This window comes from Scyliorhinus canicula, chromosome 7 (genome assembly GCF_902713615.1).
Source record: "Scyliorhinus canicula chromosome 7, sScyCan1.1, whole genome shotgun sequence".
NCBI classification, from domain to species: domain Eukaryota; kingdom Metazoa; phylum Chordata; class Chondrichthyes; order Carcharhiniformes; family Scyliorhinidae; genus Scyliorhinus; species Scyliorhinus canicula.
Window position 1 is genome coordinate 125,999,024 of NC_052152.1, and position 26,443 is coordinate 126,025,466.

General features: G+C 46.8%; 1 protein-coding gene across 2 annotated transcripts in view; it reads right to left on the reverse strand.

The window, feature by feature from the left end:
- The window catches only part of LOC119969351 (myosin light chain kinase 2, skeletal/cardiac muscle-like), a 234,329-nt gene extending 211,582 nt beyond the window's left edge, over positions 1–22,747 (reverse strand). For both annotated transcript variants that reach the window (XM_038802880.1, XM_038802879.1), the window contains exons 1-2: positions 22,260–22,747; positions 2,722–2,779 (exon numbers count right to left, since the gene is read on the reverse strand). In XM_038802880.1, the coding sequence (XP_038658808.1) occupies positions 2,722–2,779; positions 22,260–22,712 (511 nt within the window). In that variant the 5' untranslated portion in view covers positions 22,713–22,747. The remainder of the gene's footprint in view (positions 1–2,721; positions 2,780–22,259) is intronic.
- Positions 22,748–26,443: the final 3,696 nt, after the last annotated feature.

Below are 26,443 nucleotides of genomic sequence, written 5' to 3' on the forward strand. Positions count from 1 at the left end.
CAGCCCGCTTGATTGGGACCCAACCACCAACTTCAACAATCATTCCCTCCACCAGCGACGCACATTGGTTGCATTATGTGCCATCTATAAGATGTATTGCAGCAACTCACCAAGGCTCCATAGATGGCACTTTGCAAACCCTCGCCCCTAGAATAACAAGAGCAGCTTGGGGACACTACTACTGGAGAATCCCCTCCAAGCCATTCACCATCCTGACTTGGAAATATATTGCCGTTCCTTCACTGTCGCTGGGGCAAAATCCTGGAACTCCCTCCCTAACAGCATAGTGGAGGTACCTGCACCTTGGGATTTCAGTGGTTCGAGAAGGCAGCTCACCACCACCCTCTGAAGGAACAATTAGGGATGGGTGATAAATGTTGGTCTAGCCAGCGACGCGCACAACCCATGAAACAATAAATAATGTCAAACTGTAAGGTTAAGCTATAAAAAGGGATTACACCAACTAAGATTGTGCTCCTCGGAATTTCAGAGGTTAAGAGGTGATTTAATCCAGTCAGGTAGTCCAGGGAGGAAAGTCTAAAAAACTAGAGCCAGACCTTTCAGGAGTGAAAGGTTTTAGAACTTTGAGACAACAGTAGATGTTTCATCAATTGTAACTTTTATCTCAGATTTGTCGATAATGGAGTTAGGACACTATCAGGTGTGAATGGGGAAACAAGCTGTTGGAATTCAATGGCTGGTACCTGTTCCCATGGATAAATAGTCAAATCTCTAATGTGACCATTTAAATACATTTTGTCTGCTCTTTAAATTGAAGCTAAAAGTGGGGGTAACATTGAATATATAGGCAGAGCATGCGACCTGGTTTTATAAACTGAGTTCAATGGAATTCGATAAAATATTAAAGCATGCCGCTGTTCAGAGAGACTTGGGTGTGCTAGTGCATGAGTCACAGAAGGTTGGTTTACAAGTGCAACAGGTGATTAAGAAGGCAAATGGAATTTTGTCCTTCATTGCTAGAGGGATGGAGTTTAAGACTAGGGAGGTTATGTTGCAATTGTATAAGGTGTTAGTGCGGCCACACCTGGAGTATTGTGTTCAGTTTTGGTCTCCTTACTTGAGAAAGGACGTACTGGCGCTGGAGGGTGTGCAGAGGAGATTCACTAGGTTAATCCCAGAGCTGAAGGGGTTGGATTATGAGGAGAGGTTGAGTAGACTGGGACTGTACTCGTTGGAATTTAGAAGGATGAGGGGGGATCTTATAGAAACATTTAAAATTATGAAGGGAATAGATAGGATAGATGCGGGCAGGTTGTTTCCACTGGCGGGTGACAGCAGAACTAGGGGGCATAGCCTCAAAATAAGGGGAAGTAGATTTAGAACTGAGTTTAGGAGGAACTTCTTCACCCAAAGGGTTGTGAATCTATGGAATTCCTTGCCCAGTGAAGCAGTTGAGGCTCCTTCATTACATGTTTTTAAGGTAAAGATAGATAGTTTTTTGAAGAATAAAGGGATTAAGGGTTATGGTGTTCGGGCCGGAAAGTGGAGCTGAGTCCACAAAAGATCAGCCATGATCTAATTGAATGGCGGAGCAGGCTCGAGGGGCCAGATGGCCTACTCCTGCTCCTAGTTCTTATGTTCTTATGTTCTTATGTTCTTATGTTCTTATGTTCTTATGAAACTACACAGGTTTTTAAATGATGGAAGTGAATAAGGGAAAATCGTGGGTGGGATTCGCTGAGCCTCCGCGCCGAAGTCGCGGGTCTGACACTGCTCCCGCGATTCTCTGGTATCCAGTGAATCGCCGCCAATTGGACACGCGTGGCCGATGCGGCGCCGGTCGGGGGCCATTGAAAAAGGCCACCGCGGCGATTCACCCAGTGCAGCTGGCCGAGTTCCCGCCGGCGTGGCTCTTTCATTATTCCACCCGGCTGCGGCCGCCCTGATGGGAGGCGGGCGAATCATTCACCGGGGTTGGATTGGGGGGGGCCTCCAGGATGGCCAGACTATTGATCGGGGGCCACCGATCCGCAGGCGCACATGATCTAGGGGAAGGGGCCTCTCTTCTTGCTGTCGCTCCAGGGTGTGGGTCGGCCATGTCGCATGGGGCGGCTGACACAGGCTGTCGTCGTGTGCATGCAGGGCCCCATATCGTCAGCCGGAGTTGCGAGGAGCACTCCGGGGCCCTGCTAGCCCCCTGCAAATTGCAGAATCCCCCTGGACTTACTCCAGGTATTTGCGCGCGTTATTTTGCAGCCGTGGGGACATAGCGCCATTATTGGAGAACCCCGCCCAATTTGCTCTGGCTGGGGGTCGGTCACACAAGATGATGAAGTCACAGTTATCACTAAGAGAGTGAGGAGACAGGAGAGCAAATATGCTTTGTAGAGAGTGTGGTTTGGCTTGAAATCGGAATGCTTTGTAATGGGGAATGATCGAGGCACCATTATTAGATTGTTCATGGGAAAGGGAAATATTTATTGGAAGTTGAAGTGCAGAGCAGTGAGATTATGTTTGGATTGCTCGAGCAAAGCATCAGCATAGAAACAATGGGCTGAAGAGCCTTGTGTGCAATGATTCTACAGTATTGCACCCTGACTGGTCTCTTACTTGCACAGGATGGGGAGAGAGCAGTTTTGGTGATGGCTTACACATGCTCCGCTCGAGGTATTAATGTACGTTGATAGCTGTTCAGTGCCTTTGGGTTTGCAGTACTACACAGCATCAATCCCAGCCCTTGGTTACAGGATCTGTGATTACCTTTGTCATCTGATAGTTCCTTTGTTGCTGCTGTCTCACTGGCCTCAGTTACTGCTGGCTGAGGAGGAATGAGAAAAACAAACTGTCAGTTTCTGTTCAAGACATGGGGCTGGATTCTCCGCCCCGCTGCGCCACATTTCTGTTTCACCCCGCCGGCGGGATGTTCCGTTACACCGGCTGGTCAATGGGGTTTCCCATTGTGGGGCAGCCCCACGCTGTCAGGAAACCCCCAGGCTGCCAGCAAAACGGAGCATCCCGCAGGCGGAGAATCCAGCCCATGGTGTTTTTTCCCCAAAAAATATATTTGACTTATAAAATTTGTGAAAGTGATGTTACAAACAGTTCCAATTTAATATTACAGAAAATGAAACCGCATCAACAAAGAGAAAAGAAAAATATTGCACAGGAACAGGCCCTTTGGCCCTCTAAACCTGTACCGGTCATGATACCACCCTTGGTCAAACTCTCAGCACTTCCTAGTGCCGGAACCCTCTATACCCATCCTATCCATGTATTTGTCAAGATGCCATTTGAACGCCATTATTGTATCTGCTTCCAGAACCTCCCCAGCATTCCAGGCACTCACCACCCTCTGTGTGAAAAACCTGCCTCTCACATCGCCTCTCAACTTTGCCACACGTACTTTAAACCTATGTCCCCAGCTGACTGACCCCTCCACTCTGGGAAACAGTGCCTACCCATCCATTCTATCCATGCCCCTCATAATCTTGTGGACCTCTATCAGGTCGGCTCCTCAACCTCTGTCGTTCTAATGGAAACAGTCCAAATCTATTCAGCCTCTCCTCATAGCTAACACCCTCCAGACCAGGCAACATCCTGGTAAACCTACTCTGCACCCTCTCCAAAGCCTTCACATCCTTCTGGTAGTGTGGGACCAGAATTGTGCGCAATATTCCAAGTGTGGCCTTACCAAGGTTCTATACAACTGCAGCATGACTTGCCAGCTTTTATACTGAATGTCCCGTCCAATGAAGGCAAGCATTCCGTATGCTTTCTTGACTACCTTGTCCACTTGCGTTGCCACCTTCAAAGATCTGTGGACCTGCGCGCCCAGATATCTCTGACTTTCTATATTCCTCAGAGTTTTGCCATTTACTGTATATTTCCCCTCTATGTTAGACCTATAAAAATGCATTACATCATATTTGTCCAGATTAAACTCCGTTTGTCATTTGTCATAAGTCTCCAACCTATCTAAGTCCATGCCAGTTACTTTCATTATGCATGTAACACTCTGAGGGACCTCACCACATTTACAATTAGAGCTTGCATTTACAATATTCATTTATAAAAAATTCATTCATTCATTCATTTTGCGTGTCACTGACTGGGCCAGTATTTAATTCCCATCCCTAATACTTTGAGGAGTGGTGATGAGCTGCCCTCCTGAACCGCTGCAGTGTAGGTATACCCACTGGATTGTTAGGGAGGGAGCTCCAAGATTTTGACCCAAGGACAATGAAGGAAAGGCCGATATATTTTCAAGTTGGGGTGGTTCATGACTTGGAGAGAACCTCCAGATGGTGTTGTCATGTGATAGATGGGTGATTAAGAAATGTACCTTTAAGAAATGGGTGTTTATCAGTGATGTCAGAGTATGGGTGGAGCTTGGCTGTCTGTCAGCTTTTTACTTTCGTTTTAGGCTTTGCTGCAGGGTGTGTTTTAGTCTCATTTTCAGAGCTGGATAGCTGCAGTCACAGCCGGAAGGATGTATGAGTCTCTCTCTCTGTAATCCAAAGACTGTAAATCGATCCGTTGGTGATCTAAAACTAATAACTGCTCTCAGTAGTAGCTTTAACCTGATGTGCTTCTGTTTAAAGGCTTTTTTAAAAGTCTTATGGATGTTAAAAGGACAGGTTAAGGATTACTTAGTGTTGTACTCTTTGAGGGAATGTATTTGAATTAATGGTTGCTAAGATGTTCACTGTATGTTTTAAAAAGGTTAACTTGAGTTCATAGAATAAACATTGTTTTGCTTTAAAAAATCTTTTTGATTTCTGCTGTACCACACCTGCAGAATGGGTCGTGTGCTCCCCATTCTACAATCTATTGAAAGTTGTGGGCCAGGTGAACTCCATGATACACTTTGGTGTCCTCTAAACCCTGGCCCACAATAAATTGGGGGCTTGAGGAGGTTAAAAGTCTATCTATTGGATTGGCTTAGTGAACTTAAAGACAGTGAGGGGTGAGCATACTGTGGTTGCTTTTCAGGTGTGGTATTCTAGTTTAAATGGGGAGTGTGTTGTGGACAATGGCTCTTTTCGAGGCTCTGAGGTTTTTGGGGGTGGAGACGGTCACACGCAGTACCTTACGGACAGAGATTAAAAGCAGACTGTTAGATTTGGGTGTCATTGCAGTTAACTTTACCTGACAAAATGCAAAAAGGTGAGGTAATTATGGTGGTGGCTAATCATTTAAAGTTGCCTGAGGTACAGTTTTAATAATTGGAATTGGCAAAAATCCAGTTACAAATTAAACAAATGGAACATGAGAAAGAATTAAAGCAGCTTGAATATGAAAGAGAGGAAAAAGAAAGAGAGACAGCAGAAAAAGAAAGTGAAAGAGATAGAGAGGAAAAAGAAAGAGAGAGCGATGGAAAAAAGGAGAGCGTAGAAAGGAGAAAAGAAAAAATAGCCCCAGCAGAACAAAAAGAAAGAGAAAGGGAGATACAGATCAGGGAAAAAGATAAAGAGAGACAGAATTTGAACTTCAGAAAATGGCCATGAAACATGACAGTCAGTTAAAATTGGCAGACGTAAATGGAAACATACAGTTGGATGATAGTGACGAGGTTGGTGAGAAAGAGCATCAAAGTCGAAGGCTTGGTGGAAATCTATTTAAATATGTACAAGCATTGCCAAGGTTTGATGAGAAAGAGGGAGAAGCATTTTTCACTTCATTTGAGAAGGAAGCTAACCAAATGAAATGGCCACAGGACATGTGGGTATTACTAATCCAACCAAAGCTGGTAGGTAGGGCTAGTGAAGTGTTTGCACCACTATCGGAGGAGGTATCTGGGATGTATGAGGAGGTGAAAAAATCCATCTTAGGTGCATATGAACTAGTGCCTGAAGTTTACAGACAAAGGTTTAGAAATTTAAGGAAATAATTTGGTCAAACATACATGGAGTTTGAAAGGCTCAAACAGAGTAATTTTAATAGGTGAAAATAGACCAAACGTATGAAGCTATCAGAGAAATTATACTTTTGGAGGAGTTCAAAAATTCAATTCCTGATGTAGTGAGAACTCATGTGGAAGAGCAGAGGGTTAAAACTGCGAGATTAGCAGCAGAAATGGCAGTTGATTATGAATTAGTCCATAAATCAAAGCTTGGTTTCCGACATCAGTTTCAGCCTGTGAGGGATAGAAACTGGGGACATGAACATAGAACATAGAACATAGAGTCCAGAAGGAGGCCATTCGGCCCATCGAGTCTGCACCAACCCACTTAAGCCCTCACTTCCACCCTATCCCCATAACCTAATAACCCCTCCTAACCTTTTTGGACAGTGAGGGCAATTTAGCATGGCCAATCCACCTAACCTGCACATCTTTGGACTGTGGGAGGAAACCGGAGCACCCGGAGGAAACCCACGCAGACATGGGGAGAACGTGCAGACTCCGCACAGACAGTGTCCCAGCGGGGAATCAAACCTGGACCCTGGCGCTGTGAAGTCACAGTGCAAGCCACTTGTGCTACCGTGCTGCCCTTGTTCTACCGTACTGTCCTAATGAGAAATGCTCAAGTGGTAAAGGTAAAGGTGAACTATAGGGAGTTAATAAGGAGGCTGTTTCTCAGATTAAAAATGAAATCCAGGGGGTGGAAAAGAAATGAAAAGTTTCAAATGTTTTCACTGTCATAAACTAGGCCATGGAAAGTCACAGTGTTGGTGGTTGAAGAAAAGCACTGGGAAGACTGATGTGGTAAAACAGGATAAGACAGTGGGTTTGTTAAAGTAGTAAAGGAAAGCCCAAGTGAAGGGAAGGAGGTGCAAACGATTGTACAGCCTGACCAAGAGGTGATTGATAAGACGGTGCCAGATCTCTTTACAGAATTTACTTGTGTGGGTAAAGTTTACTCATGTGTATCAGGAGGAGTAGGTAAAGAAGTCACAATTTTAAGAGATAAGGGAGCTAGTCAATCTTTAATGGTAAGAGATGAGGAGTTATGTAGTTTGGGAAGAATGTTGTCAGAAAAGGAGGTAATATGTGGAATTCAGGGTGAGAGGAGTAGCGTTCCATTATATAAGGTAAGGTTGGAAAGTCCAGTGAAGAGTGGTGAAGTGGTAGTAGGAGTAATGGAGAAATTTTCTTGTCCAGGAATACAGTTTATCTTGGGTAATGATATAGCTGGATCGCAGGTGGGAGTGATGCCTACTGTGGTTAATAAGCCAGTGGAAAATCAGACAACTGAAGTGTTGAAGGATGAATATCCTGGGATTTTTCCGGATTGTGTAGGAACAAGGACGCAAAGTCAGAGGTGTAGACAAGTGTGAAGTTGAAGTTTAAGTGCAATTATCAGAAACTATTTTTGATCAGATGGTTGAAAAAGAACAAGAACAGGTGGAGGATGAGGCGGATATTTTTAGTTCAGGAAAATTGGCTGAGTTACAACAGAAAGATATAGAAATAAAACGGATGTATCAGAAAGCATACACGGAAGAGGAATCTGAGGGTATACCAGAGTGTTGTTACTGTAAAAATGATGTCTTGATGAGAAAATGGAGACCGCTACATATGCAGGCGGATGAAAAGTGGGCAGAAGTTCATCAAGTAGTATTGCCGGTAGGGTATAAAAATTAGGTGTTGCGAGTTGCTCATGAGGTACCAGTGGGAGGTCATTTGGGAATAAGGAAAACTCAAGCTAAAATCCAGAAACGTTTTTATTGGCCTGGACTACATAAAGATGTATTTACATTCTGTCAATCATGTCACACATGTCAAGTGATAGAGAAACCTCAAGCAGTGATAAAACCAGTGCCCTTAATACCAATTCCAGCATTTGAGGAACCATTTACAAGGGTCCTAATTGATTGCGTAGGGCCGCTTCCTAAAACAAAAAGTGGGAATCAATATCTTTTGACAATGTGGATGTGTCTACCAGGTTTCCAGAGGCCACTCCAGTATGTAATATTACAGCTAAAAAGTTTGTGGAGGAGTTACTTAAATTCTTTACTAGATATGGATGACCCAGAGAAATACAATCGGATCAAGGATCAAATTTTACCTCAAGGTTATTCAAAGAAGATACGGATAGTTTAGGAATAAAACAATTGAAATCAACTACGTAATATCTAGAATCACAGGGAACGTTAGAAAGGTAGCATCTGACACTAAAGACAATGTTGAGGGCTTATTGTCAAGGTTATCCAGAGGATTGGGATAAAAGAATTCCATTTGTACTGTTTGCAATTAGTTATGCACCTAATGAGTCAACCAAATTCAGTCCTTTTGAACTAATATTTGGTCATGAGGTAAGAGGACCACTTAAATTGATTAAAGAAAAATTGGTGAGTGAGAAATCAGAACTTACATTATTGGATTACTTGTTAAATTTTAGGGAACGATTAAATAGAGCAGGTAAATTGGCTAGACAACATTTAAAAGTTGCCCAACATACGTCTGCAAGGAGCTAATGAAAGCTGAGGATACGCAGACCAAGGACCTGAAGCTTAAGTGGGAGGAGGAGCTTGGGGGGGAGGGGGTATTTGAACAGAAGCCCTGAGCAGAGTAAACACGACCGCAACATGCGCCAGGCACAGCCTGATCCAGTTTAAGATCGTGCACTGGGCCCACATGACGGTGGCCCAGATGAGCAGATTCTTCGGGCTGGAGGACAAGTGTGCTAGATGCGCCGGAAGGCTGGCTAACCATGTACACATGTTCTGGTTGTGCCCTAAACTCGGGGGTGGGGGGTATTGGCAGGGATTCACAGATGTCCTGTCCCTGGTATTGAAAACTGGGGTGGAATGAGCCCGGATGTGGCATTCTTTGGGGTTTCGGAGGATCCGGGAGTCCAGGAAGAGAGGGAGGCCGATGTTCTTGTCTTTGCTTCCCTGGTGGCCCGGCGACGAATATTGTTAGCATGGAGGGACTCAAAGCCCCCGAGGGCTGGGATATGGGTATCGGACATGGCGAGCTTTCTTGGCCTAGAGAAAGTCAAGTTCGCCTTGAGAGGTTCACTATATGGGTTCGCCCGAAGGTGGCAGCCATTTATTGATTTCTTCGCAGAGGAGTAAGCGTCAGTAGGGGGGGGGGGGGTGGGGTGGGGGGGGGGGGGGGGGGGTGGGGGGGGGGCGGTGGCTAGGGTAGAGTAGAGCAGGGGGATATTGAGGCAGGTCCGTGCGTGAACAGAGCCGTGATTTGCATTATGTTTAATGTGGAATTTGTGCCTTGGCTTCTTTTTTTGTTTGTACTGTACAATGTCATTTTTTCTATATGCCTAAAATACCTCAATAAAATTGTTTGTAAAAAAAAAAGTTGCACAACATGTGATGAAACGGATCGCGGACAAGAAATCCAAAGTTTATAGTTTTGCCAGTGGAGATAAAGTTTTAGTGTTGTTACCAGTGGTAGATGAACCTTTAAAAGCAAGGTTTTGTGGACCTTATCAGATTGAAAGGAAATTAAGTGAGGTGCATTATGTGGTAAAAACACCAGATAGAAGGAAGACTCACCGAGTGTGTCATGTGAATATGCTTAAAAGGTACTTTGAAAGGGAAGGAAAGAAAAAGGAGGAAGTTTTAATGATTCTAACTCAAAGTGACGAACCAAATCCAGATGATTGTGAATTTGACATACCTCAAATTAAATTGGAAAATGAGGATGCTCTTAAAAATTGGGATAAATTGTTGAGTTACCTTCCAGAGGGAAAACGAACTGACCTGAAAGAGTTATTGATATCACATGGGCAAGTTTGTGGAGATAAATTGGGAAGTACTAAAATGGCTATACATGATGTAGATGTGGGAAAGGCTGTTACAATCAAACAACATCCATACAGACTTAACCCTTTAAAATTGGCACAGGTTAAAAAAAAGATTGAGTGTATGCTTAAAAATGGCATAATTGAAGTGGGTTGCAACCAATGGAGCTCAGCAATAGCGATGGTACCAAAACCAGACAGTACCCAACGTGTGTATGTGGACTATAGAAAGGATAATGCAGTTACAAGAATGGACTCTTATCCTGTCCCACATTTGGAGGGTTGCATTAAGAAAGTGAGACAATCAGCTTTTATTTCCAAACTGGATTTACTGGCAGGTACCTTTATCCAAAAGGGCGAAGGAGATTTCAGCTTTTGTGACTCCAGATGGTATATACCAATTCAAAGTTATGCCATTTGGCATGAAAAACGCCCCAGCCACATTTCAACGGTTAACTAACGGTTTTTTATTCCTTGGAGGGAGGTGTCATGTGAGAGTACCTTTAAGAAATGGGTGGTTAAGAAATGTACCTTTGGGCAGCACAGTGGTGCAGTGGTTAGCACTGTTGTCTCACGGCGCCGAGGTCCCAGGTTTGATCCCGGCTCTGGGTCACTGTCCATGTGGAGTTTGCACATTCTCCCCGTATCTGCGTGGGTTTCACCCCCACAACCCAAAAATGTGCAGAGTAGGTGGATTGGCCACGCTAAATTGCCCCTTAATTGGAAAAAATAATTGGGTAATCTAAATTTAGATTTAAAAAAAGAAATGTACCTTTAAGAAATGCGTGTTTGTCAGTGATGTCTGAGTGTGGGTGAAGCTGGGCTGTCTGTCAGCTTTTTCATTTCATTTTAGGTTTTTGTTGCAGGGTGTGTTTTAGTTTCGTTTTCAGAGCTGGATAGCTGCAGTCACAGCCAAAAGGTGTATGAGTCTCTCTCTCTGCAATATAAAGACTATAAATCGATCCTTTGGCGATTTAAAACTAATAACTGTGTCATGTGAGAGTACCATTTAAGAATTGGGTGTTTAAGAAATGTACCTTTAAGAAATGGGTGTTTATCAGTGATGTCAGAGTGTGGGTGGAGCTGGGCTTTCTGTCGGCTTTTTGTTTTCGTTTTAGGCTGTTTGCTGCAGGGTGTGTTTTAGTTTTATTTTCAGATCTGGATAGCTGCAGTCACAGCCAGAAGGGGTATTAGTTTCTCTCTCTGTAATCTAAAGACTGTAAATTGATCCTTTGGTGATTTAAAACTAATAACTGCTCTCAGTAGTGGCTGAATGACCTATTTGTGCTTCTTGTTTGCATGTTCTTATATAACCTGCTGGTTGGACAGGACATACATAAGGACTGTGATGATGATGTCTGCGAGATTAGTCTATGGACAGCTCCCCTCGCACATTCCCCCCAGATGTTAGTGAGGAGGACTTTGCAGGGTTGACAAGGCTGGATGTGCCGTTGTCGTTTCAGGTGTCCGGTTTCATAGATACATAGAAGATAGGAGCAGGGGAGGCCTTTTGGCCCTTCGAGCCTGCTCCGCCATTCATCAGATAATGGCTGATCATCCAATTCAATAGCCTAATCCTGCTTTCTCCCCATAGCCTTTGATCCCATTCTCCCCAAGTGCTATATCTAGCAGCCTCTTGAATATATTCAAAGTTTTAGCATCAACTACTTCCTGTGGTAATGAATTCCACAGGCTCACCATTCTTTGTGAGAAGAAATGTCTCCTTATATCTGTTCAAAATGGTTTACCCTGAATCCTCAGACTGTGACCCCTGGGTCTGGACACACCCATCATTGGTAACATCTTCCCTCCATCTACCCTGTCAAGTCCTATTACATTTTATAATTGTCTATGAGACCCCCCCCCCCCTCATTCTTCTGAATTCCAGCGAGAACAATCCCAACCTAGTCAATCTCTTTATATCACAGTCCCGCCATCCCTGGAATCAGTCTGGTAAACCTTTGCTGTACTCCCTCGAGAGCAAGAACATCCTTCCTCAGAGAAGGAGACCAAAACTGCGCACAATATTCCAAGTGTGGCCTCACCAAGGCCCTGTACAATTGCAGCAACACAACCCTGGTTCTATACTCGAAACCTCTCACAATGAAGGCCAGCGTACCATTAGCCTTCTTTACCGCCTGCTGCACCTGCATGCTTACCTTCAGTGAATGGTACACGAGGACACCCAGGTCCTGCTGCACACTCCCCTCTCCCAATTTACAACCATTCAGGTAGTAATCTGCCTTCCTGTTTTTGCTTCCAAAGTGAATAACCTGCGCTTATCCAAATTATACTGCATCTGCCATTGGTTTGCCCACTCGCCCAACCTATCCAGATCTTGCTGTAGGATCCCTGCATCCTTGTCACAATTCACCCTCCCACCCAACTTGGTAACATCTGCAAACTTTGAGATGTTACATTTTGTTCCTTCATCAAAATCATTCATATATATTGTGACTAGCTGGGGCCCCAGCACTGATCCATGTGGTACCCCACTAGTTACTGCCTGACAATTTGAAAAGGACCCATTAATCCCTACTCTTTGTTTCCTCTCTGCCAACCAGTTTTCTATCCACCTCAATCCACCCTCAATCCTATGCGCTTTAATTTTACACAATAATCTTTTATGCGGGACGTTGTCAAACGCCTTCTGAAAGTCCAAATATACCACATCGACTGGCTCCCCCTTGTCAACTGTACTGGTTACATCTTCAAAGAATTCCAACAGATTCAAGCATGATTTTCCCTTCATAAATCCATGCTGGCTCTGCCTAATCCTGCCACTGCTTTCTAAATGTTCCGCTATAAACTCCTTGATACTGGATTCAAGTATTTTCCCCACTACCAATGTTAGGCTTACTGGTTAGGCTTACTGGTCTATAATTCCCTGCTTTCTCTCTACCTCCATTTTTGAATATCGGTGTGATATGAGCTATCCTCCAATCTGCAGGGAGTCTATAGAATCCCAGAAGATGACCACCAATGTGTCCACTATTTCCAGAGCCACCTCCTTAAGCACTCTGGGATGCAGATTCTCAGGTCCTGGGGATTTATCCACCTTCAATCCCAACAATTTTCACAGCACCATTTCTCTACTAATGTTGAACTCCCTCAGCTCTTCCCTCTCACTAAACCCTTCATTTTCCAGCATTTCTGGTATCTGATTTGTGTCCTCTTTTGTGAAGACAGAACAAAAGTATGTATTCAATTGCTCAGCCATTTCTTTCTCCTTTATTATACATTCCCCAGTTTCTGTCTGTAGGGGGCCTACATTTCTCTTTACCAACCTCTTTCTCTTCACATATCTGCAGAAAGTCTCAGTGTCAGTCTTTATGTTCCCTCCAAGCTTCCTTTTGTACTGTACTTTCTAAACTGCTCCCAATCCACAGACATTATTTTTCTTGGCCAATCAGTATACTTCTTCCTTGGATCGTGTTTCATTTGTTTTGAGTTTGTAGCAGTTTCATAGAATTTCTACAGTGCAGAAGGAGGCCATTTGGCCCATCGAATCTGCACCAACCCTCTGAAAGAGCACCCTACCCATGCCCATTCCTCCACCCTATCCCTGTAACCCCGCAGATTGATCATGGCCAATCCAACTAATGTGCACATCTTTGGAATGTGTGGCAGAACTACAGAGGTTAGATCAGATCCATTGGGGGCAGCATGGTGGCACAGTGGTTAGTACTGCAGCCTCACGCCGCCGAGGTCGCAGGTTCTATCCTGGCTCTGGGTCACTCTCTGTGTGGAGTTTGCACATTCTCCCCATGTCAACATGGGTTTTGCCCCCACAACCCAAAGATGTACAGGGTAGGTGGATTGGCTAAGTTGCCCTTTATTGGAAAAAATTAACTGGGTATTCTAAAATTTCATTAAAAAAAAGATCTGATCCATTGGTTGTGGGATTGTTTAGCTCTGTTGATTACTTGCTGCTTAACTGTTTGTTTGGCATGCAAGTAATCCTATCTTGTAGTTTCACCACCTTGCCTTAGGATCCTGGAATTCTAAGCTGCCTGCCTCTGATCCAACACAATGTGAAGCATAACAATCTGGGATTTTGATCAGGGTTCCTCCACTGCCTGCAATTGCCACTCCACTTCTCATACACACGTCCTAATGGATTGGGGGAAAGTTTGATACAAGACACGGGAGAGAGGACAGCCCTTCCTGACTCCAGATTTATAATTCCCACCCATTAATTGGAGCAGTTGGATCCAATTGTGGATTTAAGACCATAAGACCATAAGACATAGGAGTGGAAGTAAGGCCATTCGGCCCATCGAGTCCACTCCACCATTCAATCATGGTTGATTTCAACTCCATTTACCCGCTCTCTCCCCATAGCCCTTAATTCCTCGAGAAATCAAGAATTTATCAATTTCTGTCTTAAAGACACTCAATGTCCCGGCCTCCACCGCCCTCTGTGGCAATGAATTCCACAGACCTACCACTCTCTGGCTGAAGAAATTTCTCCTCATCTCTGTTCTAAAGTGACTTCCTTTTATTCTAAGGCTGTGCCCCCGCGTCCTAGTCTCCCCTGCTAATGGAAACAACTTCCCTACGTCCATCCTATCCAAGCCATTCATTATCTTGTAAGTTTCTATTAGATCTCCCCTCAACCTCCTAAACTCCAATGAATATAATCCCACGATCCTCAGACGTTCATCGTATGTTAGGCCTACCATTCCTGGGATCATCCGTGTGAATCTCCGCTGGACCCGCTCCAGTGCCAGTATGTCCTTCCTGAGGTATGGGGCCCAAAATTTGTTCTCCTAAACCCATTTTCAGAGATTTACTGGCTCTTCGCCAATTGGAGATCCTCCTCGACATCAACCCCCATCGACTGCAGCTGCAGAGATTCTGCTTTTCTGGAGTCGGGATGTTTGCTTCTGGCTCCTTCACCGCTTCTCAACAGCTTTCAGGATGAAGAACCTTTTGATATTCACCTTGCTCGTTTCAAAGAGAGATTTTATGGTCTCCAATCTTTGGAATCCCTTTTGAGTTCCTCCAGGTTTTCTGGGATCAGGAATCTCACATTCAGTTGATAAGGTGGTGGTTGCATTACAACCCAATAATCACAGCAGCTAGTGTACTCAATGTAAATCTTATATTGTGAGTTAAACTGTGACAGACTCACGTGAGTCAGTGTGAAAAAGTGAGTATGAGTGCGAGTGAGTGTGAGAAAAGGGATATGTGCGAGTGTGAGAAATTGTGTATGAGTGCAAGTGAGTGCGAGAAAATGAATATGCGCGAGTGTGAGAAAGTGAGTAGGTGTGCGTGAGTGTAAAAAAGTGAGTATGAGTGCAAGTGAGAAAATTAATATGTGGGAGTGTGAGAAAATGAGTTTGAGTGCGAGTGAGTGTGAGGAAATTAATATGTGGGAGTGTGAGAAAGTGAGTATGAGTGTGTGAGGAAAAGAATATGTGAGAGTGTGAGAAAGTGAGTATGAGTGCGAGTGAGTGTGAGAAAATTAATATGTTTGAGTGTGAGAAAGTATATGCGGGTAAGTGTGGGAAAGTGGACATATCATAGAATTTACAGTGCAGAAGGAGGCCATTCGGCCCATCTAGTCTGCACCGGCTCTTGGAAAGAGCACCCTACCCAAGGTCAACACCTCCACCCTATCCCCATAACCCAGTAACCCCACCCAACACTAAGGGCAATTTTGGACACGAAGGACGATTTATCATGGCCAATCCACCTAACCTGCACATCTTTGGACTGTGGGAAGCAACCGGATCACCCGGAGGAAACCCACGCACACACGGGGAGGATGTACAGACTCCGCACAGACAGTGACCCAGCTGGGAACCGAACCTGGGACCCTGGAGCTGTGAGGCAATTGTGCTAACCACTATGCTACCGTGCTGCCCATATGTGCGCGACATGTGTGCGAGTGAGTGTGAGAAAGTGAATGAGTGTGTTTGAGTGTGTAAATTGAATGCGTGTGTGAGTGAAATGTCACAAACTCTTGGCAGTTGCTGCATGGAGTGGGGCTTGTCCTGATCTGACCCAGACCTGGAGCCCTGAGTTAGCAAATTTACATATTTAAATGTTCTCTCTCAGGAGAGGGAGAGGGCTTGGGTGAACATAGAACATACAGTGCAGAAGGAGGCCATTCGGCCCATCAAGTCTGCACCGACCCACCTCAGCCCTTACTTCCACCCTATCCCCATAACCCAATAACCCCTCCTAACCTTTTTTGGAAACTAAGGGCAATTTAGCTTGGCCAATCCACCTAACCTGCATGTCTTTAGACTGTGGGAGGAAACCGGAGCACCCGGAGGAAACCCACGCAGACACGGGGAGAACGTGCAGACTCCGCACAATGACCCAGCGGGGAATCGAACCTGGGACCCTGGCACTGTGAAGTGAAGGTGACGGATGGAGAGGCAATTTTCTCTGACTGCAGCACCTGTCCCAGCTGTGGGAGCTGTGGGGAATGCAACCATTTTCTGAGACATTGTTGAACTGCACAAAGTTCACAGTGGATAGGCTGAAAGGCTCCAAAATTTCAATTTCCCTTTTGGTTCTCTGGCTCCAAACTGAGGTATATTGCAGTGAACTATTTCAACCTCATTCTTACTTAAGCCTGACTGACCCATATCTTCAACAATTTATGTGGCAGCAGATGAGGGGGGACAACCACAAATCCCATTGACAATTGCTGTGTGCCTCTTAAACAACAGCAACTTAAACATACATAGAATTGAGAATTTTTGAAAAAAGTCATTCTGTCGAAGTTTTTCATCTTGCACTCATCAGGACAATCAGAAGAATACCAATGTCAGGGAAAACAACTCTATGCTGTATGAGAAGAGAGTACTGATTAGTTGACAAGTGGACTCTGATTTGTAGAGGCATTGTTATGGAGAATGCAACAGCTGATGATGACTGACAGTTAACTACCAAGCACTGTCTGAAAATTTGAACCAGGCAGCTTGACTCCGATTGGTCAACGCATTGCTTTGAGGAATAAACTAGTGAATGGGTGTCATTTATTTTGTTTAGCTGAAGCAGACACAATGGGCGGGATTCTCCATCCTGCTAGCTGGCCAATGGGTTTTCCCATTGTGGGCAGCCCCGTGCAGTTGGGAAATCCTCGGGCTGCCAGCACAATGGAGAATTCAGCCCAATGTGTGTACATATTCTTTCTGTCTGCAAAGAACAGGGCCTTGTGTATTAATATATACAGTTTCCAGGACAAGCAAATGTCCCACACTGCAGGTCCGGCTGACAACCTTAAATTGGTTGTCTGTAATTTTTTTTGTGGTAATCTTTTGATTTTTCTGATAAGTGCAAGATGATAAGTTTCAACCAAATGTATTTTTTCAGCAATACTCTTCTGTACAACCAAACGACTATTTATACACAACCTTTCACACAGTAAAACGTCATAAGACACTTCACAGCATGTTACCAAACACAACATGACGGGAAGCTACAGGGGGAGAGATCAGGATAGATGTGTTTGAGTCAGTGTGTGTGAGCTGACCATCACAGAGAATTGGAGGAATAAATGTGACCATGAAAAGCTGTTGGAGTGTCTTAAAAACCCAGCTGCTTCATTAATGCTCTTTAGGAAAGGAAATCTGCCGCCCCCTACCTGGTCAGGCCTACATGTGACTCCAGACCCATAGCAATGTGGTTGCTCTGACACCACAACCAAGAAGTTCTCCTCCAGTCACTTACCATTCTGACTTGGAAATATTTCGCCATTCCCGTACCAGCCTCCCCAAACAGGTGCCAAAATGTTTCGACTAAGGACTTGCCACAGTAACTTCATTGAAGCCTACTTGTGACAGTAAACGATTTTCATTTTTTTCATTTCATTTCATTCATTCACTGTCGCTAGGCCAAAATCCTGAAATTCCCTCTGTAACAGCACAGTGGGTGTACCTATACCACATGGAGTTCAAGAAGGCAGCTCACCACCACCTTCTCAAGGGGCAATTAGGGATGGGCAATAAATACTGGACTAGCTAGTGAAGATCATGGGCGGGATTCTCCAACCCCCCGCCGGGTTGGAGAATTGTGGGGGGGGGGGGGAGGGGGGTGGCATGATTCCTGCCCCGCCGCTCCGACGCCAGCTGCCGAATTCTCCGGCGGTGTTTTTTGGTGAGGGCGGGAATCACACCGCGCCGGTCGGGGGCCGTTGGCAGTGCCCCCCCCCAACCACCGATTCTGTGGGCACCGATAGGCCGAGCAGCCGCCCGTATTTGGCAGGTCCCGCCGGCGTAAAATACACAAGGTCCTGATCGGGGCTGGTTTAGCTCACTGGGCTAAATCGCTGACTTTTAAAGCAGACCCAGCAGGCCAGCAGCACGGTTCGATTCCCGTACCAGCCTCCCCGGACAGGCGCCGGAATGTGGCGACTAGGGGCTTTTCACAGTAACTTCATTGAAGCCTACTCGTGACAATAAGCGATTTTCATTTTTTCATTTCATTCGGCGGGACCTGGCTCTGAGTGCGGCCTGCGGAGTCCTCGGGAGGGCGCGGGGGGGATCCGGCCCCAGGGGGGGCCCCCACGGTGGCCTGGCCCGCGATCGGGGCCCACCAATCTGCGGGTGGGCCTGTGCCGTGGGGTCACTCTTTCCCTCCGTGCCGGCCTCTGTAAAGCTGGCGCGGAGTAGAAACCCCCTGTGCACGAATCACGGCAGTGGATCTGCGCATGCGCCAGAACACGCTGGTGCTCCCACGCATGCGCCAACTTGCGCCAGCCAGCAGAGGCCCTCCGGCGCCGGTTGGCGCAGCGCCAACCACTCCAGTGCCGGCCTAGACACCGGAAGTGCAGACGATTCCGTAACTTCCGGGTGGCCCGATGCCGGTGTGGTTCACGCCACTCCTCGGCCACGGTACGGCCCACCCGCCGGTTAGCGGAGAATCCCGGCCCATATCTCATGAATGAATAAAAATGATACTCTCTACAATGGCTGAGCAAGCCCTCCAAAAACCATTGTCAAAACTATTAAGAATTTATGTCAGCTGACATATGCACATGCTGTGAATGAATCTAAAAATAGTTCTTGTGAAACTTTGGAAGATAGAATATTTCTATATGGCAGAATCATTATTTTAAAAATACCTTTAAGGTCATAAGTTCCAATACATTAATTCCCCGTCTCAGTCATCACATTCAAGCCCATTGTTTGGAAAATATTTAATCTCTCTGATTATGACATCTGACGGTCTTAAATATCTTAATCAGAGGACAAAATGATTTCACTGAACTCCTGTCTTTCCATGTGTGTCTAACAGAACAGCTGGATGGTTTTAATAGTTACAATCCTGTCATTCACCGACTTTGCAATTCTCTGCCCACTCAGGTAAACATGTCACAACTTTGACTGAAAGCAGGGGAGATCTTCTCAGTGTCTGAGCCACTATTTATCCTCAACCTATTGCGCTCAAAATTCTCTGGCCGTTATCATATTGCTGTTTGTAGAATCTTGCTGCATGATTTGTATGTTACAATCGTCACTGTACTTCAGAAATTATTCATTGGCTTTTGAGATAGCTCGGGGCCATGACAGATGCTGTAGAAATGCAATTTTGTTCTTGATGCCCGTGAAGGAATCCCATCAAGCTGACATTATGAAAACAGGGGCAGTCTCTCATAACATCAACAACTTTTATTTAGATAGCATCCTTAACATAATGAAACATCTCACAGGAGTAAAGTATGTCAACGAGGGCACGATTTAACAGAAATGAAACAGTCACTTGTCGAGCGCATTTGGCCAGGCGTTTCCCAGTGCTGGCAGCGCCGAGAAAGACCCCACTATCTAATGGAACTCTGTTTTATTTTGGGGCCTCAGTGGGGAACCCCTGCCGAGGCCATAGTTAGTCAAATTTCTTGTCAGTGCAGGAAGAGATCGTAGCACCCGAATCTCAAGACCCCCCCGCATGACCCCAAATCCCCCCAACATTCCTACCAGGGTGTTATTGAGACAGCTCCCAACCCTCCGCACCCCATCTAATAAAGTCAGGGCACCCCTGGACCCAATCCCAACCACAGGCAAATTGCTACATGGGCACGATATGGAGATGCCGGCGTTAGACTGGGGTGAGCACAGTAAGAAGCCTTACAACACCAGGTTAAAGTCCAACAGGTTTGTTTCAAACATGAGCTTTCGGAGCAATGCTCCTTCCTCAGGTGAATGGAGAGGTATGTTCCAGAAACATTTATATAGACAAAGTCAGAGATTCCAGACAATACTTGGATCTATAGCCCTTTCGGGATCTTGTCTGCTTTTTTGCATCTCTGTAGAAACTTAATGTCAGTGTCTATATGCGCGATCTTCCTGGAGATCCTCTCCACTTTGAGCCGGCAGTTTGCGGTGTCGATGGTAACCATGGCACTGCTAGCCTGGCACCCTGAGAGTGCCCCTGCCAGCCTGGCACTGCTAGCCTGGCACCCTGAGAGTGCCCCTGCCAGCCTGGCACTGCTAGCCTGGCACCCTGGGAGTGCCCCTGCCAGCCTGGCAATGCTAGCCTGGCACCCTGAGAGTACCCCTGCCAGCCTGGCACTGCTAGCCTGGCACCCTGGGAGTGCCCCTGCCAGCCTGGCACTGCTAGCCTGGCACCCTGGGAGTGCCCCTGCCAGCCTGGCAATGCTACCTGGGCACCCTGGGAGTGCCCCTGCCAGCCTGGCACTGCTAGCCTGGCACCCTGGGAGTGCCCCTGCCAGCCTGGCAATGCTACCTGGGCACCCTGGGAGTGCCCCTGCCAGCCTGGCAATGCTACCTGGCACCCTGGGAGTGCCCCTGCCAGCCTGGCACTGCTAGCCTGGCACCCTGGGAGTGCCCCTGCCAGCCTGGCAATGCTACCTGGGCACCCTGGGAGTGCCCCTGCCAGCCTGGCAATGCTAGCCTGGCACCCTGGGAGTGCCCCTGCCAGCCTGGCACTGCTAGCCTGGCACCCTGGGAGTGCCCCTGCCAGCCTGGCAATGCTACCTGGGCACCCTGGGAGTGCCCCTGCCAGCCTGGCAATGCTAGCCTGGCACCCTGGGAGTGCCCCTGCCAGCCTGGCACTGCTAGCCTGGCACCCTGGGAGTGCCCCTGCCAGCCTGGCAATGCTAGCCTGGCACCCTGGGAGTGCCCCTGCCAGCCTGGCACTGCTAGCCTGGCACCCTGGGAGTGCCCCTGCCAGCCTGGCAATGCTAGCCTGGCACCCTGGGAGTGCCCCTGCCAGCCTGGCACTGCTAGCCTGGCACCCTGGGAGTGCCCCTGCCAGCCTGGCAATGCTAGCCTGGCACCCTGGGAGTGCCCCTGCCAGCCTGGCAATGCTACCTGGGCACCCTTGCAATGCCAGGGCGGCACTTCAATATGCAGAGTTGTCAAATATGTGGCCGGGATCCTTTTCACAATGTCTTTCAAGACCCTGTTAGATCTCGTAAGGCGTGGCAAGCTGTGTAAATTCAGTCTGTTAGATTTTGCCCTAAATCATATAAGGAGATATTGTGTCAGATTATCTAAATCCTAGTTAAAGAGGTAGGATTTAGGGAATGTCTTAAAGGAGGAAAGTGAGGGGGGATGCAGTGAGGCACAGGGGCTTCCAGAGCTTAGAGCCTGAGTAACTGAAGGGCATGGTCACCAATGTTGCAGCAATTACAATCATAGAATCATTGAATTTAAAGTGCAGAATGAGGCCATTCGGCCCATCGAGTCTGCACCGGCTCTTGGAAAGAACACCCCACCCAAGCCCACACTTCCACCCTACCCCGCAACCCTACCTCACCGTTTTTTGGACACTAAGGGCAATTTAGCAAGGCCAACCCACCTAACCTGCACATTGTTGGACTGTGGCCACCTGCAGGAAACACACACAGACACGGGGAGAACGTGCAGACACCGCACAGACAGTGGCTCAAGCCGGGAATTGAACCTGGGACCCTGGAGCTGTGAAGCAACAGTGCTAACCACTGTGCTACCATGCTGCCCATGCCAGATTTAGAGGAGTGTAGAGATCTCACATCACAGGCTGACTTCACACTTGTCTTCACCCTGTTATCCAACAAATTACAATATTCATCACTCACACAGCTTCTGGATGGGTTGCATTGAGAAAAGGAGAAGCTTTGAAAGGAAAGAAGGGTAAAAGACAAATATTTGGTGCCCCTGCTTGCTGTGATCTACCAGGATCAGTTTATCCATTTCTACCAGGAGTCACTTCCCAATCAATGGTTTAAGACTGTTCATCTCAGGCTCTGGACCTGTCCTGTATTAGCAGCTATAAGTATAGAAAGAAAGACTGACCAACTAGCTCAATTTCTATACTGCCTTTATCAACAACAGGTCATTCCAAAGTCCTTTACAGCCAATGACATGTTTTTGGAGGGTCGTCAATGTTGTATTTGATCGTGGGGGAATCTCAGTTCTGAAAATAACAACAAAAATCTCTCCATTACCATATTGTGTGATTTTCCTCTAAAGTTTCCTCCCTCACTTTCTGAAGCTCTATCCAACAGGAACCAAAGCTCTTTGACAGCTGAATGTGTTGGAACAGATTTGAGCTGTGTCTCACACACACTGTAATGAACACCAATACCTGATCCCAGATTTTCACTCAAACCTCAAATCCATTCTGTACCTCACTGAGTCTCTGAGCAGCTGTTTCCAGTTTCGTCTCTGTCCTGTCCACTTGCTGTGAGTCATTGAGACCAGATGAGCTCTCTGATGTCTGGAACCTCTCAGTTATCCGTGTTAATGCGCTCTCCAGAGATCCCATCCTCTCATCATTTTGCTGGTACATTTTGGACAGTGTGAGCAGTATTTGAGATATGTCCTGATGGAGACTCTTACATGTGCAGCAACTGCCCTCTGGTCTCTGTCCTCTCTCTCCGGACTTTATCCCCTCCACCTCTTTCTCCAGGGTGCTGGTGTCCTGGGCCAGCTCCTTCAGTTGCTTCAGGAGCCCCTCCTGCCCCAGTAGCAATCTATCCACCTTCTTGTTCACACAATCCAGTTTAATGTTGACCACATTCAAATCGCTGCCGAGTGAATTGCTGACATGGGCCGCACTCAGCTTCCTGACTGTCGCCATGGTTCCTCGGAGACAGCGGGATGTCCCAGCGTTGTTCACCGACTTCCCTCAATGATAGTGCTTCAATGCACTTCACAGTGACCAAACTAGAGGGTGCAGAAAATAGCCAGGCCGCATTCCAGCTGTATCAAGCACTCAATTCCAAATATAGTGCGACAGCTCTTCCCATCCTCCTGTATTTGGTTCCATTATGCACAGGTTACATTCTTCCCTGTGGTGAAGAATCCCTGGCTGATATTTAGCTGTCAGTTAGTAACAACTGTGTCTGTATGAGTGTGTGCGTCTGTGTCAATCGCATAAAGAAAGTGGTTCTTGCTCTGACTCTCATTTTCTCCAAACCTTTGTCAAAACACAGTCGTCAGTTTAAGGCCTATACAGGCCTCTGAGCAGCCACACACAGTCAGTATTGTGACAGGTTGGCGTGATCTTGGAGAGGCTCATATCAAAGAACGCATAGAGCTGCCAGGAGCACAGGGAGGTGATTCCGGAACAGAATGTAACATTTATATTATTTATGGTTTAAGAACAGCTGAAGATCAGATCATGGACACACAAGGTCTATTATTGAAAAGTAAGTTACAAAACAAAACCTCTCAGTAAATTGGAATCAGGAGCCAGTGTGTGATTGAGAGGAGATTATTTCCAAATCACCTTCCACATCTCAAAACACTTTAAACCCAAAGAAATGCTTAGGGCTGGATTCTCCATTTTTGGGACTAAATCCCCACGCTGTTGTGAAAACCGTGGTCTTTTATGCCAGAAAAACTGGAGTCAAAAGGCCACAGATTCACAGCCTCGCAGGGGCTAGCAGGGACCCGTCGGGAAGCTCGCAGCCCCAGTTGCCATTACGGACTCCTGCATGTCTGGGTCAGAGGCTGTGCATGCGCACGGCGGCGTCCTCCAGCGAACGCGCCGGGCTTCATGGTGGACTCAAACTGCGGACCTGGACCGCAGAAATAGTGCCCCCGATCAGCCGCTTGCCCGACCTGGACCACCCGCACAAAAAAAACAGTCCCAACTGAGGACCGCCCCGGCTCTCCGATCGGCAGATCCGACTGTGGCGGTCCCAGACTGAGTCCACAGCTGCCATGCGGGTATCACGGACAGTGGGAGTGGTCCACGCGGTCGGCAATTCAACCAGTCGGGAAAAGCCGGGTGGGCCTCAGGCTCAGGCTTGAGGCGGTGGACAATCAGTGAGGCGTATTCCCCGAGTACGCTGCTTTTTGGGGGCAGAGAATCGCGGAACCGGCTCTTGTCCCGATTTCATGCGAGAAACTGGATTCTCCGTTCCGTCGCCGAACGGGATTTCGCTGCGAATCCAGCCCACAGTCACTGTTGTAATGTAGGCAACATTACAGCTAATTTGTACACAGCAAGCTCCCACACCCAACAATGGAACAATGACCAAATATTCAGTTTTAATAATGTCGATTGAGGGATAAATATTGGCCAGGACACCAGAAATAACTCTCCTGCTCTTCATCAAAATAGTGCCCCAGAGGGCCAATGGGAACCCATGTGTGATTCCCAATCTGAAAGGTGTTTCCTCTGAGGTTAGAGGTTTTCATACTCCCACAATGAGTTCCAGTAATTCGAGCCAACATCCGAGGGAAGAGCGAGGGAGCCAGAGCACTAATGCAGCTGGCAAGCACTGGCCTCATACGATGCTTTCCACTGCTGTCCCAGTATAACTACTATCTCAGTTTGTTGCAGCTGATGGCCAAAGCTTCCTTTCATTCAGTGAACCTTCCTTGGTTCACTCACTCACCCTCAATGTATCTCTCTTCCACTCTTCCTTGCTGCCCTTCTCATTCTTTTCCTCTCTCTCATTCTCCCCACTTTCTATCTGTATTACTCACACACATTCACTCTCTTCCTCTGCCCATCACTCATTGCCTCACTTCAGCAGTCTCTGTTACTCCAACACTCTCACACAAACTTACTCTGCCTCACTCTTTCTCTCACATTCACTCTCTCTCCATCATTGTCTCACACTCTCCCTCCACTCGCTGTCACACACTCTCAATTTCTAACTCTCACTCCACCATTCTCTGACTCACACATACTCAGACATTCCAAAACTCAGTCTCCCAGTTGCTCTCATTAATTCTCTCTCTCTCACAAATACTCCTCTCTCCACTACTCTCTCTCTCAATCAGAAGAACATACCTTACAGATAATGTCCGAGACACCACTAACAGCATCCCTTGGAATGTCCTGTCCATCCGGGAGGACAGAACCAGCAGAGGTGGTGGCACAGTGGGATTCAGTCTGGAGAGAGTTGCTCTGGGAGTTCTCAATATCGGTTTTGATCCATGAATCTCATGGATTCAGGTCTGGGCAAGAAAATCTCCTGCTGATTATCACATGTCGTTTGCCCCTCAACTAATGAATCAGAACTCCTGCATGTTGAACACCACTTGGAAGAAGCACTGGCAAGGACACAGAATGTACTCTGGGTGACTTGTGTTTTTCAGTCGCATCACCACAGACTGAGCCCTAAAGGACATAGCTGCGAGACTGGATCTACGGCAGGTGGAGAGTGAACCAACAGAGGGGTCTCAAGACATCGACTCACACAGCCAAACTGATGCTGCTGCTTTACAGGGGTGTTACATTACTCTTTGGTAATCTATCGTTACTCTTTGCTTTATATATCCAGAATTGTCTGATGGTGTGATTCTGAAGAAACCACCAATCTTCAATTTAAAGCAAAACAGATTTAATTTCATAGAATTTACAGTGCAGAAGGAGGCCATTCGGCCCATCGAGTCTGAACCGGCTCTTGGAAAGAGCACCCTACCCAACCCCACACCTCCACCCTATCCCCATAACCCAGTTAGCCCACCCAACACTAAAGGCAATTTTGGACACTAAAGGCAATTTATCATGGCCAATCCACCAACCTGCACATCTTTGGACTGTGGGAGGAAACCGGAGCACCCAGAGGAAACCCACGCCCACACGAGGAGAACGTGCAGACTCCGCACAGACAGTGACCCAAACCGGGAATCGAACCGGGCACCCTGGAGCTGTGAAGCAATTGTGCTATCCACTGTGCCACCATGCTGCCCTAATAAATTTAGAGTACCCAATTATTTTTATTTCCAAATAAGGGGCAATTTAGGTGGCCAATCCACCTGCCCTGCACATCTTTGGGTTGTGGGGGCGAAACCCACGCAAACATGGGGAGAATGTGCAAACTCCACACGGACAGTGACCCAGGGCCGGAATCGAACCTGAGACCTCAGCGTCGTGAGGCAGCAGTGCTTTCTACTGAGCCACTATGCTGCCCCTATAAATGTGAGGACATAGAACATAGAACATAGAACATACAGTGCAGAGTCTGCACCAACCCACTTAAGCCCTCACTTCCACCCTATCCCCGTAACCCAACAATCCCTCCTAACCTTTTAGGTCACTAAGGGTAATTTATCATGGCCAATCCACCTAACCTGCACATCTTTGGACTGTGGGAGGAAACTGGAGCACCCAGAGGAAACCCACACAGACACAGGAGAACGTGCAGACTCCGCACAGACAGTGACCCAGCGGGGAATCGAACCTGGGACCCTGGCGCTTTGAAGCCACAGTGCTATCCACTTGAGCTACCGTGCTGCCCATCCACTTGTGCTACCGTGCTGCCGTAAAATGATGATAAACACCCCGTCGGGAAATTGAATCACCGTCTCCCGCGTGACAGGCGGGGATACTAACCACTATACTAACGA